The sequence below is a fragment of the Catharus ustulatus genome, chromosome 25, assembly GCF_009819885.2.
Source record: "Catharus ustulatus isolate bCatUst1 chromosome 25, bCatUst1.pri.v2, whole genome shotgun sequence".
In the NCBI taxonomy this organism is placed as follows: Eukaryota; Metazoa; Chordata; class Aves; order Passeriformes; family Turdidae; genus Catharus; species Catharus ustulatus.
The window spans coordinates 4,919,986-4,936,668 of NC_046245.1; the positions used below are offsets into that span (position 1 = coordinate 4,919,986).

Genomic DNA, 16,683 nt, shown 5'->3' on the forward strand with positions numbered 1-16,683 from the left:
TTGTTTACATGCCTGGATAAATATTTTACATGTCAAGCATAGTTATAACACTTTCTAAGAATATTTCATTACATTCTTTCTTCTATGACTAATAATTCTTCCACAAAAATATTTGGCTAGTGCTGCATTACAGTAAAATTAGCCAGGAACTGGAACCGTATTTTGAGGGAGTAAAAAAAGGAAAATACCACAAAAAATATATGAAATTGAAAAAGCAGAGAAAATGCCTGTTTCAACACACATAATGAGGGAAGGTGCCCATTTGGGGACTGGATAAGGTCACTCTTGAAAGGAGAAAGTTCTAAAATTGAAGTGAGCTCCAGAATGGGCCTCTCTCTTGTTTTTGCCTTGACAAGCAAGAACCCAGCAATATTCCAGCCAAAACTGTGTCTGTCTCAAAGATAACATGCAAAAGAAATGCCAGGACTTTTAAAAAGTTACTTATTTCAAGGAAATGATCTTCAAAGCCTGTCATGGTGAGGAATATTCACTCTTCTGCTGAATAACCCAAGAGATTCTCAAATTAATTAGCATCTTCCAGCAGTAGAGCTTATGTGTGATTTGAATAAATCCTTAACAAGAAGATAGGTTTTCCTGCAGAGCCTGCTAATTAAAGGGTCTATAAATGTCCCCAAAGCAGCTCTCTCTAACCTGAGCACTTCAACTCAGTCCTGACCACACTGTGACATTTTAGAGCTCTAAACATGGCCTGCATGAAATGGGGTGGCTTTTATCAGCCTGGCTGAAGACACAGGACATCAATCACCTCTTACTGCTAAACCTGGAGCACCTCTCCCAGCAGGGAACATCTCCTCCAGCCCTGGGCCAAGAGGGGCTGGAATTCTCCTTGCCAGGGCTCCAGCTGCTCAACAGGTAAAGCCTTTAAGGCTCATGGCTCTCACTCTGGTTCACAGGAGGTTTTGAGTTGTTATTTTTACTTCAGCTGTGACAGTCTTCTAATTAAAGATAGCACTAAGTGTCTGCAGCACAGAGGGTGAGAGGCTGGAGAACACTATTTTCTGCATTAAGAAGTGTTTCATCTGTCAGAAATGCAATCATTCCACTCTCCAAGTGGTGAAGTGGCATTTCCCATAGCTGTTCATAACACCTTTAAAATGCTCTTGGAATGACTTAACAGCACAAAGTCAAAACACATAGAGCTACCACAGCCATGGCATATTAACCAATTTTCTGAAAAAAAAGTTCATTTTCAAACCATCTTTAAAAAGGAGAGGCCCATGATCTTGGCAAAGAACATTTTGTAATAGGGACATTTGACAGACAGGACACCATTTAAATATAGCACAGTGCTAATGCACAAAGCTCTCCACAGCTTTATAATTATCAATAAACAAACCTCATTTCCCCTTGCTTGGCCAGCACAAGGTAACAGAAATCATTAGACTGGTTTCACTTCAGTATCTTGTGCAGAGCATCCCCAGCTGACCTCCTCTAAGCCAGCTGTTTATCACTCTTGGGCCTGACAGCAAAGCTGCAGGTGAACACAGCTCCTTGCATCAAACACTCACTCTGGTCTGAGTCCTGCTCAGCCCTGTGAGGGCACCTCCACCCCCAGAACACCGGCAGCAGGGACAGAGCTGTCCCAGCCCTTCCCACCCCAGGCAGCACATCCCAGCCTCACCCTGAGCTGTGCAGGGCAGGCATGTCCAGCCCCATTACTGGATGTGAAACAGGAGAGTGCTGGGAATGAGAGAGCTGCACTCCCACGTGCCCAAGAAATGCTCAAGATCAATATTGCTCTCCATTAGTGCAGCATCCAAATCGATGCCTTGGACTGCACTCAAAGGGAGCTTTGAAATGGCTGGGCAGCACAGCTGAGCCCAGAGATCAGCAGCAGTTAAAGCTAAAACCTGCCTGTCCCGAGTGACTCAAACATCAGCTCATTTACACGTGCTTAGGATGGATCTCAGCAAAGCCTGCATATGGGCAAAACCTTGTGGTCTTTAGGTGTTTTAATGTAAAGCTGAACTGCTTCTCAAATATATCTGAATAATTTGATTTGCACATGACAGAATAATCTTATGATTTTTTGTATTTGTAACTTGGTCAGTCTGAAAGGAAAAACTAGATCCTACAGGAAAAAACCAGGTTGTGCTCATAAATATGAAAGAAACTCCATGGATTTAAGAGTTCAAATTTTAACAGCAAATCAAATCCTGAGATTTTAATAATCTCTGTTTCCTTTCTGTTTCTCAGTTGGATTCCTTTCCCAACACAGTGAAGTCTTTTTTTTTTCCCAAACCCTTATCAATTGAAAGGCCTTTGCTATGTACATGTCCATCTCCTGAGGCTGTATCAGCCCCTGACATCTGACCAAGGGCCTCTCAGCAAGCATTAGACTACAGGGAAGTCTGCAAGTGCCTGCTGGAACATTTCTGTCAATGGATTAGGGAACTCATTCATAAACACCAACTGCCACAGCAGATAACATTCCAGCCAGACGGAAGCTTTTCTGTGGGTAGAGATTATGTAACAGCACGATTTTTAATCCACTTGCCCAGAGGAAGAAGAAATGAGCTCACTTTCACAGAGGTTAAAGCTTCCTTATTCTGTTTTTCTCTGTTGTTTGATCCAGTCATGTTGAACTAGGAGATGATACTGAGCACATGAACTGAGGGAATTGGAAAATCCACCCTGCTCATCTCCAGTCCATCAGAAATTCTGCTGCTGCTGCCATCAGGTTCTCTCTCCTGCCTTTTCCCTCCTCACATGTTTTATGTACCTCTCACTCCAATTTACCAGAGTTACCAGAATAACCTGAGAACTGCAGTTGTTCAGTTATAAAACAGGCACCACTTAGGGAAGAATCATGTGAATGGTTATTAAAGTGAGCACATCAAACTGGGGCAGATGCTTAATCCTGACAGGTTACAGGACATCCAGTGGCATCACAGGACACGTGACCAGCTGCTGTCCCAGCACACAGAGCTGCAGGGCTGGGCTCCAAGGAACTCAGCTATGCTTTAGTCCAGGAATTGCATTTTATTAACCATGGCTTTGTTATTTATTTGTTTATTTTATATGTTCTGCAAAGCTACGTAGCCAAAACTTTGCATCCAAAGCACGTGGCAGCAGCAATCATTAACTGTTACACTGCTGTCACAAGGGTCAGCTCTCCTGTTTTTATGGCTGCCAAGTCTGCTTGCTTCTGAAAACTTCCTGGTTCCATGGACTCGACTGTGACCCCCAGCACAGGTCAGGGACATGGCACTGTTTTATGGAGCTGGTTGGGAAATGCATTCATTTCCCAGTTCTGGGAACACACGCTGCTGCCAGCGAAAGCAGGACTGACTAATACACCCTAACCTAGACTATTTGTCCACAAATTGCACAGGCAGACCTGACACAGCTGTACTCTCATTTCTCTGTCTCTAGTCCATTTCCAGCACCTCTTTTTTATTGCTTCTTTTGGCTATTTCTGAATTGAATTTCAGGCAGCTTTTTATTCTCGCAGTAAAAAGCTGAGTAACTCAGTCACTCTGACAGTGGTACACATAGGACTGTTACATTTTATAGTTCACAAGGGTATTTCTATATTTTGTGTGTTCAGTAGCAAAACCAAAGCAATGGCTGAACATTCCTGCTCCCAGGAGCAACCTATGGATTAACACTATTTTTAACAGCTGCACATAACACATTTGAGGTTGTTCTGAGAGCAACAAGAAAAAAAAACCAATCACAAGTTGCAGAAGAAATTACTGAATGTTGAGCTTCAGCAACTAGAGCCCATGTTCAGTGCTGCTTCCAAGATTAACACACACTGATTTTCCCTCTCAATTTCAGGCCTATGCTTATGGACCAGCTGCCCTTCAAAAGTCCTTAGTCCTCTTTTGTACCCCAGAAAGTGGATCCAAAGCCCACAGGAGCCAGTCTGAAGTCTCTGCTGAGGCTGGAGGACACAAATTAGAACTGGAGCAAGACAAGGGAGGAGAAATGGTTGTGAAAATGGATGGAATAACACAGGGAAGGCAGGTCCCAGGATTTCAGTGACTTCAGTAATTATTGCCCTGTAACACTCCCAAAACACATCCCCTCCCCAGCAGCTGCATTAGCAGTGTCAGCTTCTCTGCACTGTCATGGCTCAGTGAACAATTCACATGGCAAGGCCACCCAAAAGCCACAGACCCAAGATTGTACCAACCTTGGCAAAGATGGTCCAGCAGTGCTACCCGACTGTCATGGTGGAATTGGAGGGACACTGGGATCACAAACCTGAAATCAGAGTGGCTTTCATCAGCAGCCTGGCCAGGCCTCCCCAAACACCAGATACTGCAATCACACTGTTCCTACAAAAATGTTAATGATGCCAAATTGGGAATTTCTAAATTTTACATTAGCTCTGGTTATGTTATTTATGAATAAAGTGAAGGAAAAAATGCTGATGGCTCCCCATCCTTTCACATCCTCCCCCACACAAAAGGTGTTTATTGTGCTGCTTGTCTGGATGTGGGTTAAATTAGCCAGCAATGCACTGATCCTCTGGCTGAATTCAGTTTTTATTAAGAAACTCATTTAAAAATCAGAAGATCTTTTAGACAGCTCAAGTGACCTTTATCAGCAGGCACCAACTCAGCATTTTTCTTGTCAAGAAAGAGCTCATTATCCACACAGTCCTCTGGGATCTCCAGGCAGAGCACAGCAGCTCCAGAGTCCATCCCAAACTGCAGCTTTCAGGAGACTCACTCTGCATTTATTAGGCAGGATTTGACTTTCCAGAAGGAGGAAGAGCTCCCAGCAGTGGCTTTGGCAAGCACAGGCACCAGAGGGCACACAGGGGCCATTTCAGGAGTGCTGCAAGGCTCCTTCCCCCAGTTACTGGGATGAGTTATTGGGATGAGTTGGCCTGTCATTGTGCAGTGACTTTCCAAACAGACTCTGCAGCTCTGTGATGCAATTATTAATCCAGCCCCACTGCCTGGCCAATGTCCCTTGGTGATCACAGCTTTTGGCAGAGGGGGACAAAGGTGTTGTCAGCTACAGCACTGGAGCCTTCCAGCAAACTCATTACACAGGGTGAAATGTTATTTACTCTTCTCTACACCCAAGTTTTCTCCTCATGGGTTTTCAGGTGTTTAAGTAGAATTAATACCAACACATTTAAACAATATTCTACTTTGATTCTCCTGACAGCACTGCTACACAGTGAACTGAACACTTGGGCACATGGAACAAGTTCAAGATGAGGTCAAGTGACAAACACATCCTGGCATTGCCCAAACTCAGGGCTGAAAGCATCAACTAATAAAATGAGATGATGATTCTTACTTCTCATGACCTGTAAAGACAGACTGTCACCATACATAAAATGTTACAATGTCCTGAACAGAAAACTCCAAGCAAGTGGTTATGAAACCTCTTGGATTCTGAGAAGGCAGGACTGAGCATGCCAAAACATGAAGGTACTTCAAAGAGACTGAGCTAAGATCAGATTTATGATAAATCACTTGAAGTAAGAGAGTTTCTCAAGTCTGATGGTTACAAATACTTTGGGGATGCAAATATCAGTTACTATTGTGCAGAGCTCAGGTAAGGTCACCTCTGGAGCACAGGAAAACAAAAGTGTAACTTGGAGTGATTTTCTACTGAACACATCCAACAGCCCTCCATGGATCTTAGATGATACATTTCTGTTAGCACAGCCAGTGATGAGGCTTCTGGAATTATTATTTTATCTGCCACTCCAAGAACTGTCTCAAAACCTTTCCAGAAAATAAACAACCCCATATTCACTTTCTCTGCCTGTAGGTACATGCACTTTACATCAAACAGCTCAAATGATTTTGCTACTTGGTTCTCACCACTGTTAAGAAGGACAGAAATAACCAGTTTGGTTCTTTATCTACAACTTCTGCCAGCTGCCCCTGCAGCTTGACTGAGCTCACTGAACTCCACTCATTTATAGAGAAAAACTACAAAACAGAAAGCTCCCCCAAAAGAAAATGATGTAATGAACTCCTACCAGAAAGATCATTCCTTTCAAGCCCAAATCAAACACAAAACTCATCCCCTTTAATTCTGGCAGCAAAACTCAGCATCAAAAGATATCAATAAGCATTTCATGTACTGCAGATTAGTCTGTCTTGAAATTAACACCAATAAATCAGCACACACCTATTTTCATGACAGCAGACCTTACTTTAACCTGCCTTTAACTGCTTTAAGATAAGCTGAAAAATGTCTAGACACAGTTGTCTGCACGGGCTTCACTTGGTTTACATAAACTGTTACATTGCAGCCCTAAGATCAGAACAGGGATGTTATTATGGAAAATAAAGGCAGCTGTTGTACAGGCTGCTTTGCAGAAGAGTATTTGTTAGTGATGTAAATACAGAGTTATGCTATAAATAGTATATTTATTATAGCAAAAGGTGATTGCTTCCCTAAACAGAATAATAATAAAGGCACATGGAAATCCAGTCTGGAGGATAATAACTCTCACAAGCAGCTTTGGCTACACTAACCCACAGTTCCTGACCCCAATAATTCACTGTTTTGATGCTCAGATTACTGAAAACACTTCTGAGAACTGAGCACTGAGTTATTTATAACCCTGAAAGCCAGGTGACTGTGAGCAGTGCAGCCCCAGAGCCCCTGCACAGGGTAAACAAGGACACACGTGAGCAGGGAAAGCTCAGCCGCGCCGGTGATTCCCAGACACAACTTCCCTCCAAGAGCTGGTTGTGACTGCTGCTAATCCCAGCAGGAAGGACTGGGACAGAGGTGAGCACAGGGCTCTCACAGGGACCACAGGTGAAATTTCTCCCTCAAAGCCATAATCTACAGCTACAGCACCATTAGGGTTGCACCAACCCTGGCAAAACAATTCAGAATATTGTCCCTTACAGAGGTTCTCAACCTCCCAGGTTTACAGAATCCCAGAATGGTTTGGGTGGGAAGAGACCTTAGAGCTCATCCTGTTCCACCCCCTGCCATGGGCAGGGACACCTTCCACTATCCCAGGCTGCTCCAAGCCCAATCCAGCTTGGCCTGGGACACTTCCAGGGCTGGGGCAGCCACAGTTTCTCTGGGCACCTATGCCAGGGCCTGCCCACCCTCACAGGGAAGAATTTCTTCCTAATATCCCATCCAAATCTATCAGGGTGAAGCAACCCCCTTGTCCTGTCACACCACAGCCTTGAAAACACTTTCCCTTCATCCTTCTGCAGGCTCCCTTCAGCTCCTGAAAGGCCACAATAAGGTCACCCCAAACCTTCTCCTTTCCAGCCTGAACAATCCCAAATCTCAGCCTTTCCTCACAGCAGAGCTGCTCCATCCCTCTGACCATCTTTGTGGTCTCCTCCAACAGCTTCATGTCCTTCCTGGACCCCAGGGGTGGGGGCAGCTCTGCAGGTGGGGTCTCACCTGAGCAGGGCAGAGGGGCAGAATCAGCCCAGGGCTTTGAGGTTCTGGATCCAACACACGTGACCAGAGCAACTCATGCCCAAGTTCTTCTCCCAGGGCTGTTCTCCAGCTCTTCATTTCCAGCCTGGACTGACCTCAATGCAGCATCTGGACCTTGCTCTTATTAAACCTCATACCCAAGACTTGCTTGTGTTGTTATCCTCCCTTCCCTGAAGAGCCTCAGGTCACTGAGATGGCAGTACTGAGACAGGCAGGATCACGGCTGACACAAAAATGTGCCTAAGAGCTGAGGTCTCACCCACTCACTCATTTAGGGGAAAACCCCTTAGAAGCTCCTGCTCCTTTCAAAGCACAGTGGGGCCAGAAAGAAGGGAGGAAAAGGAAGGTTAACTCAAGCCTAAAAACATGTTTAAGAATAACACAGCCCCAGAACACACGTAGGAGGGTGGTGTGTGACCAACCAGCACCCCAAGGGGAGCTGGTTCCATTCTGGGGGTGGTGGGCACAGCAGCAGCCTCTCCCCAGGACACTGGGAAATGTGAAACAGCCCAGGAAAATGTGAACATGTCAGGGACACAAGGATGTAGTGCTAACCTAGGGATAACAGTTTAGGAGACACTCCAAAGACCCCCCTTTGCAAATAAACTGTAAAAAGGTGGCAGCACCCCCATATCCCCATAGACGCCCCCAAAGTCAGTACACACAAGGTGCTGTCCCCAAACATCCTCAGGGCAGCTCCCAAAGCTCCCCAGGCCCTCCAAAGCACATTCACAACAACAGAGCCTGCTGTGACCCCCAGACACCCCCTCAGCAGCATATCCACTGTGACCCCAGACACCCCCTCAGCAGCATATCCACTGTGACCCCAGACACCCCCTCAGTCTCACACCCCCTATGATCCCCAGACACCCCGCGAGCCCCCTCCAAAGCCCATTCACATCAACGGAGCCCCTGTGACCCCCAGCGAGCCCCTCAGCCCCGTCCCCACATTCCCTGTGACCCCCCAGGCCCCTCTCGGCCCCGCACCCTCCTCTATGCCCGCTGGGCCGGGAAAGCCCCCCCCCAAACCCCTTTTCCGGACACATAGCGCACTGCGCGCGCCCCCAGGCCCCTAACAGCCCTCAAAGCACTGAGGGGACAGAGAAGAACCCCAAGAGCTCATAGGAAAGCGGGAAGTGGCCCCCAAACCCCGCAGGGTCCCGAGCCGCCCCCCCGCCCTCCGAGGCCTCACTCACCGCGTCCCCGCCGCGGCCGCTCCTTCAGGCGGGCGGTGGGCGGGGCCCCGCCGCTTAGCCACACCCACCGCCCGCGCCGCCACATGATTGGACCATATCAGTGATTGGCGTTTCAAATTGGCCAATGGAAAACGAGAGATCGTTAGGGGGCGGGGCACGAGAGGTCCGCGCCCGCGGGGAGCGGAGCCCGCCCAGTCCACCCCAGTCTCCTCCCATTTCAGCCCAATCCACCCCAGTCTCCTCCCAGTCCAGCCCAGTCCCCTCCCAGTCCAGCCCAGTCCACCCCAGTCTCCTCCCAGTCCAGCCCAGTCCCCTCCCAGTCCAGCCCAGTCCACCCCAGTCTCCTCCCAGTCCAGCCCAGTCCCCTCCCAGTCCAGCCCAGTCCACCCCAGTCTCCTCCCAGTCCCGCCCAGTCTCCTCCCGCAGCCCCTTTTTGTCCCTAAAAGTGCGTCTCAGTCCCTTCCAAGTCTGTCCCAGACCCCTCCCAGTCCATCCCCATATATCCCAGTCTATAGCAGTTCCCTCCGCTGGTTTCCAGAGCCCTTCTAGTTCCCCTTTTGTTCCTAAAAGTATTTTTCTTGTCTCTCCCGCTCCCATCCAACCCTGTCCTAGCGCCTCCCAGTCTATCCCAGTGCTTTAGCAGTCCACTCCCGGTGCCCTTTTAGTCCCTAAAATTGCCTCACAATCCTCCCCAGTCCTGTTCAATCCCTCCCAAATCCCATTCAATCCCCTCCAAATCTATCCCAGTTACTCCCACCTCATCCCAGTCTATCCCAGTGCCCTCCAACTCTATTCCAGTCCCTCCCAGTCCATCCCAGTCTATCCCATTACCCCCCCAGTCGCTGCCAGTCCCTTTCCAGGGCCACTTTTGTTCCTAAAAGTGTACTTTTTATCCCTCCCAGTCCCATCCAATCCCTCCCAGTTACCCGTAGAACCCCACAACGTGTGTGTCTCACATCACAGAGTGTGTGCGGGGGCAGGTGAGCACCCTCCAGCTGTGCTCCCCCCTTCCGTCATGGGCACCTCCAGCTGTGCTCCCACCTCCCGTCCTGGGCACCTCCAGCTGTGCTCCCACCTCCCCTTGTGGGCACCTTCAGCTGTGCTCCCACCTCCCCTCATGGGCACCTCCAGCTGTGCTCCCCCCTCCCGTCGCTCCCCCCCCTTTCCCCCGCTGCTCTGGCGGAGGACGAGGATGAACTCCGGTCCTGGAGCCGCTCCCGGCGTGTCCCGGGATCCCTCCGGCGGTGTGCCCGGACCAGGGAGGGTTCCCGGCGTGTCCCGGGATCCCTCCGGCGGTGTGCCCGAACCAGGGAGGGTTCCCGGTGTGTCCCGGGATCCCTCCGGCGGTGTGCCCGGACCAGGGAGTTTTCCCGGCGCTGTCCCGGTCCCGGGCGAGCCGCGGCTCCCGGTGCCGCCAGGGGCGGGGGGAGCACGACCCGGCCCCGGCGCTGCCCCCGGTTCTCTCCAGCCTCCCGGGGCTCCGGCTCGTTTCGATTTCGGTTTTGCCGAGGATCGCGGCGCAGCGGCCGCGGGGACGGGACCTGAGCGCTCCGGACACAGCGCCGGGCTCCGGCTCCGGCTCCATGCAGGTAGGAGCGCCCGGCCTGGGCCCTTGTCCTCCCTTCTCTCCGGTCCCCCTCGGGATTTCTGCTCCTCAGGCAGGGCTGGGAGGTCATGCCCTGGGGGTGACCCCCTACCCCACCTCCTCACAAAGCCCGGAGCAGCTGGCAGCCTCTGCTCCCCACATCTGGTTCTGAGCAAAAAGCTACTCTCACACATCTGGGGGTTCCTTTTCCTTCTCGCTCCCCTTCTTCTCACGTTCCCACTTGGACATCGCCAAGGACGGTATTTCCTCTTGAAGCAAAGAAAAGTCATCTCAGGAAAGTCTGAAAAGAGCTAATCAGGGAGAAAACCAAGAATATAAAATTAGTATAACATAATAAAAATTCAGAATGTATCTTAAGGCCTAAAAATCTTCAGGAGCAAGAAAACACCAGATTTGTTCTGGTTTGTAAGAGAGTCACACGGGTGGGAGAAAATTAAAATAACTTTCAGATAGTTCTAGACAAAATACACTGCTAATTTCTTTCACTTTTATTTTCCCCATAGCTTATTGCTTAGAGCGAATCTGAAAGAGAGTTTGCATTGCTGCCAAGTCTGCTGAGAGTTAATTCAGGAGTCTCACTGTTCTCCTCAGGCAGTGTCATGTAGCTGTCTGCTTTGCTAAATCCAGCCCAGTGACAGCCAGAGACCACCAAATTGTCCTTCTGCTGCAGGAACCCTTCCTGCCTTCCTCCTGCTGTAACTCCCAGGGAAGCATTATTCCCTGGAGTGATGCACTCTCCTGCTCCTGTCTCCTGCTGAATTTGGGAGCTTGAGCTTTGAATTTCAGATGTGTCCAGCTCCCATCTCCTCACCCCTCATTTTCAGAGGGCTCAACTCCTCTGCCTGCACACACAGTCGAGGGGTGGCTGCTCTAAATCACCTGCAAAAGCCTGCCTGAGCCTGAAGAGCTCAGAGTTGGTAACTGCTTCAGAAAATACCATTTGACAGCACAATTGTTAATTTTCCAGTGAGTGAAGCTGAGAAATGGCTGAGATTCACATTAATAGGTTTTTAAAGGGAAACATTATCTGCTTGGCTTCCAGTAATATTTCAAGATCTAGGTGTGGCTGGAAGCAGGATCTGGAGCTCCATTCTGGCTCACATGCCCTGGCTGAGGGGAAAAGTAATTCTTGAGGGGCCAGAACTCCATGGACAGTGAGCAAGAGGAGCATGCATCTCCCTAAACCACGGGGTGGCCATTTCCACATTTGGCTAAATGGATAGAGAGATCTCTCTCCATATGGTGTTTACAAGACAAAATCAAAGCACTGTTGCAGTTTTATTTTCACAGCTCTAAAGAACTGAAGTGCTCTCCTAACACCTTGAGCATCCATCGAGCATCAGAAGATTCTGCAGGAGCAGGGAGCCAGCACAGGCACTGCAGGCTCTGCCAGTCTTAGCTCCATTTTCTGCTTCCCTGTAGAGAGTAGGGATGGATAATCCCCATCCAGAGCCTGAATGAGGGCAGGTTCTCTGCTAAAGAGCTGGAGAAAGAGAGGGATCTGTGGCTACTAATGCTGACTTGGGCAACCAGGGACTCATCCTGGGGCTGGGATGAGGAAAAGTGTGAGGAAGAGCTGCAGACACCATATCCCATCCCATCCCATCCCATCCCACCCCATCCCTATGAGAAACCAGTTAGGAAATACTGGAGCAGTTGGAGGCATCTCCAAAGCAAAGGCAGGACCAGAGCTGGGAATTTCCCCCCACTGATGTGTCTGATCTCTTCCCCAGGGCAAAGTGGCCATCAGCTCTTCCAGCCCCGTGGTGGCAGTGCCATCACCACCCCCATCCCAGGCCAGACCCTCACCCATCAGCGCTGGGGACATCTTCAGGCTTCCAGGGAGGCTGAGTGAGTAGAGGTTAAGCGAGTCAATGCTGCTCAAAGAGGAGTTCCCATGGGTGGGACAAGGTGGGTACAGCCATGGTGTCCCACTCAGGGACCTTTCTCCAAGGCAAGAGGGACATGGATTCATCAGGGTTCATTTTCTCTCCTTGTGGTGTTTTTGACCTGTGAGTGTTTAATATAGAGGGAAAGTTTGGTGATGGAGAAGAAGCCCCACCCTGCCACTCAGCAGTTTTAGGATGGAGACAGAGTTGTTTAGAGGCTGCTCCTGGTTTCAGGAATCCAGCCCTCACTGTGGAGCAGGGATGATGTGATCCACTGGCTGCGCTGGGCTGAGGAGGAATTCTCCCTGCGCCCCACCAACCAGAGCAAGTTCGAAATGAACGGCAAAGCCTTGTGCATCCTCACCAAGGACGACTTCAGACACCGAGCTCCCAGCTCAGGTTAGAGCCAGGGCAAGGGGGTTGTGAGCACATCCCAGCACAAGGTGGGCTCTGCTGAGAGAACTCCATGGGCTGGACATGAGGAGAACTCTTCCTTTCCCTGGTCCAGCTGAACTGCAGATCCTTTGGGGTGGGGAATAACTCCACACTGTGTAGTTCAGAATCTCAGCAACATTACCTAGGAGGGACCATTTCCAAAATCTTCTGAGCAGAGTTTCCTTCCCTGCAGGGGATGTGCTTTATGAAATACTCCAGTTCATTAAGACTCAGAGAAGAGCTCTGGTGTGCAGCCCCTTGCTGAACTCACCCTTCAGGAAAGCCAGGAGCACAGAGGAAGGTATGATGGGAGGAAAATACCCTGGGAGAACAGCAGTGTCCAGCAGGCAGAACCTGCTGGTTGCACACACCTGGGGCTTGGAGCTGAGCCTGCTGAAACCATCCCACACCACCTGAGACAGGCAGCCAGGCCCAGCAGAGTCCAGGTCATCTGGGAGTTTGTAGTGATGCAGCAGATCAGAAGCAATGCTAGGCAACACCAGAGGGTCCATGGCAAACTGGCAAGGCTGTGACTTCCCTAAGAAGTTTGCCTGCAGATTGAGATTTGGATCAGGGATGGTCAAAGCCAGGCAGAGGCACAGCCCTGCAGGAGACTTGTCCTGCAACTTAGCTGGGAAAGGGCTAAGGAACCAGGGCTGAGCTTATGCAGAGCTTCTGGGTCCGTGGGTGGGGTGGGCAGAGGGCCCAGGTGAGGCTGGTGGGGGCCAGTGAGGTTTCTTCGTGCCCTTGAGGGGCCCAGGTAGGAGTTAGGGTGGGGCTGGATTGGTGTCTGAGGCTGGATGTGTGGGGAGCTGGATCTGGGAGCACTTTCCTGGACTTTTCTGCTGGTTCATGTGCAAGGTAATGAACATATTAAGTCCCCACAACAATTTACCAGGGGGTGCTGTGCTCTGGGGCATTTTCCTATTCCAGTTTTTCTTCTGTATCTGACCCTTACCCTACCTGGCATCTCCTCTAACTCCCCTGGACTTCCTGCTGCTCCAGCCTTAGGAAAATCCCAGGCTTTCCTCAGCACCCTCCTCCTCTGCCTGGGCTGGTCCCAGGCTGAAAACCACCCTGGGCTGTCCCTCCCCTCCTGTTCCAGGGCTTTGCAAGGTCTGGGACCTGCCCTAGTGAACCACAGGGTGCTTATTATGGGTTTTTTGCAGGTGCAGACTGCAGTGCTGAGGCTGTCCCAGTTGTTTCCTCGTGGCTGGGCTGTGCAGAGCAGCCCCTGTTCCATGGCCACAGGCAGCCACTGAACCTCTCCCAGCACAGCTCTGAGAGTAGCTGCAGGCCAGCTGCCATCTGCTCTTTTCCTGCTACCCTGTCAGCCCCAGTGGATGGGAAAATTGCAGGTAATTATGAATTTATAGCTTGTTCCTTGGGGAAATGAGATGGTTCTTTGTCCTGCCTGCCCATCTGTCTCCCTTCCCCTCATTCCGTGCTTTTCCACCTCAGTTTCCCCACCTGAAAAATTGTAATTGCTCTGAGATCTCACAGAAGTGCTGTGTGTGAGCTCTGGCTTCCTCTCACATTTCTTGTGGCTGCTGTGCACTCCTGCTGCTGAGCCAGCCTTGCTGGAGCACAGTGGGAGCTCTGTGACCACAATTCCCTCATGCTCAGACTGCAGGCTGCTCTGGGAGTACGTGTACCAGCTCCTGTCCGACCGCCGCTACGAGCCCTACATCAGGTGGGAGGACAGGGAGGCCAAGGTGTTCCGTGTGGTCAACCCCAATGGGCTCGCCCAGCTCTGGGGCAACCACAAGGTGAGTGCAACTGAGGGTGCATTTGTCATCCCTGAGAGCGAATTTGTCATCCCTGGGCTTCTGCATGTCCCTTCCATGACCTGCTCCCTAGAGCTGCTGGCCCAGGGGCTGGGGAGGGGACACAGGGGGTGCAGGGTTAGGGACAGATGCCAGCCTGGTGGTTAAAGAGGGACTTTGTCATCCCTTGGAAAACAGAACAGCCAGTCTGGGTTAGGGAGCCACATTCCAGTGCCCCAAACCACCTCCAATGTCCCCTGCTGACACAGCCCCAAAGCAGGTGGTGTTGCTCACTTTTCAACACCTCACAATTCTTTTCTCCTTCCAGAACCGGATGAACATGACCTATGAGAAGATGTCACGAGCGCTCAGACACTACTACAAACTCAACATCATCAAAAAGGAGCCAGGGCAGAAGCTGTTGTTCAGGTGAGGTGAAGCAGAGCAGAGAAATGAGCATGCATGGATAGGGCATGGAGAGGTGATGAGATCCAGAAGTTGGCAGCTGCTTCACCCAGCAACACCCTCCCCTGCATGTACCCCAGGGGGTTTGTGTCCAGGCTCTGTCCTGTGCCTGCTGGGACCTCAGTGCTTCCTGAGATCCTCAACAAAGCTCAAGGATGGCAAATCCCTCTGAGCTCTAGAGCTCAGCTGATCACAGAATCATGGAATGGGTTGGAAAGGACCTTAAATCCCATCCCATTCCACCTCCTGCCATGGGCAGGGACACCTGCTCCTGTCCCAGGTTACTCCAAGCACCATCCAGCCTGGCCTTGTTGAGAGTAAAGGCTCCAGCACTTACAGCTGGTTTGGGGATGGGTTTGGATGTGTCACCACAAAAACATATTTCAGGTTTTTGAAGACTCCTGGAGAGGTTGTCCATGAGAAATCCAGCAGACTGGAGCAGCTGGAGAATGAGGACCATGAGGATTTGAAGGAAGACCAGGAGGTTTCCCCATAGTAAATCTTTGGAGGCTTCACTTCAGTGCTTCACAGAGAGCCTTGTGCTTTGCTGAGCAGTGCTGGTGTCTCTTGCCTCTCCTGGACACAAGGCCACAGAGCTGGCCTGGATTCCACACCCTGCTGTGAGCCAAAGCTGGGACATCTCTGGGCTGTCATTAGCTAAACACACCCAGAAGCTGTCCCCAGTGTCCCCAGCCCCAAAACCACAGTGGATCTGTGGGCTGGTCTTCTGCTGGTTCCTCTCCTGCCCTTTGGGAGGGAATGTGATATTTTTGCTCTGAAATTTTGACGCTTGTCTTTAAGGTCTAAACCTGTGGAAAAGATCCCTCTGTTCTTCCAGAGAGATGTGCTGAGCAGAGCAGAGCTGAGCAGAACTGAGCAGAGCAGAGCAGAGCTGAGCTGAGCAGAGCTGAGCAGAGCTGAACAGAGCTGCTCTGCTTTGGCAGCAAGGGCTGTCCCAGCTGTGAGTGTCCTGCTCTGAACCTGAGCCATCTCCCCAGCTTCAACACAGGCTGGAATTGCAAATGTGGTGCATGCTGGAATCCCACTGTCTCCTGTGAGCTTGCTCCTGGGATTAAGGTTAGGAGTGAGCTGAAATACTGCCTGGTTTAGGCCTGGCACAAGCTCCAGGCTCCACAGTTGCCCATGGCTGGTGTTCACTTTAACTCCTTTCCCTCCAGGTACCTTTTTTTTTGTAATTACTTTTATGATTAAATAATGTGAAAAGAAACAAAGCTAGAAACAAATATGACCCCACCCATGGTCAGAGATGTGGTTATTTGCTTTGAGTTTGAAGCAGGAATGGCTGAAGTGAGCGGAGTGTCTGTGTGTGTGTGAGTGTGTCTGAAAACAGAAAGTACCCACTACTATTTTCACTTTGCTTTCCACAGAGGAAATAAAATGCTGTGACTGTAAGGTTGAAAATCTCACTTCTTGCTGTTTGAAGGTCTGAAACTTGGAAATCCAAGATTTCCTCATTTAAAAACAGCTCCTGTGGGCACCCAGATCTCGTTCCCATCTTTTGGCAGCTCCTAAACCAGAGGCCACCAGTGTGATGGGTGAGCACAGCACAAACACATGGTTGCACCATAACTTTCCACCAAAACTTCTTACTGCCAACCTGAAACTGCAGCCCCTGTGGCTAGAACAGGTCTTGGTCCTGCAGAACTCCTTTACAGCTGCAGCCTGGAGGTGCTGGTGGGCAGTAACCAGTAGGAGACACTGGTGGGGTTGGTGGTGGCTGGATGGCAGAGCTTCAGCAGTACATCTCTGGAACACTGGCTGAGGAGATTCACTTCCAGAAAAATCACCAGATCATTGGCAGAACAGAGCTGCTTGAAAATTGGAGTGGTGGAGGAGAAGGAAATGAGGAGCTCTGGTGGAGAGATGAGTGTGAGGTCACAGCC

At 50.2% G+C, this 16,683-nt stretch overlaps 2 protein-coding genes across 3 annotated transcripts in view; one reads left to right on the plus strand and one right to left on the minus strand.

Moving 5' to 3' along the window:
- KCTD20 (potassium channel tetramerization domain containing 20) overlaps positions 1–8,692 on the minus strand; it is a 29,728-nt gene extending 21,036 nt beyond the window's left edge. The window contains exons 1-2 of one of the 2 annotated variants that reach the window (XM_033080201.1): positions 8,619–8,692; positions 4,163–4,233 (exon numbers count right to left, since the gene is read on the minus strand). The gene's annotated coding sequence lies outside the window, so the exon portion shown is untranslated. The remainder of the gene's footprint in view (positions 1–4,162; positions 4,234–8,618) is intronic. The other variant, XM_033080202.1, reaches the window with a different exon arrangement.
- Positions 8,693–12,433: 3,741 nt separating this feature from the next.
- On the plus strand, positions 12,434–15,275 carry ETV7 (ETS variant transcription factor 7). Its single transcript, XM_033080308.1, has 5 exons — positions 12,434–12,512; positions 12,742–12,849; positions 14,175–14,317; positions 14,643–14,743; positions 15,167–15,275. Exons 1-5 carry the CDS (start codon positions 12,449–12,451, stop codon positions 15,273–15,275), a joined length of 525 nt encoding a protein of 174 aa, XP_032936199.1. The 5' UTR covers positions 12,434–12,448.
- Positions 15,276–16,683: the final 1,408 nt, after the last annotated feature.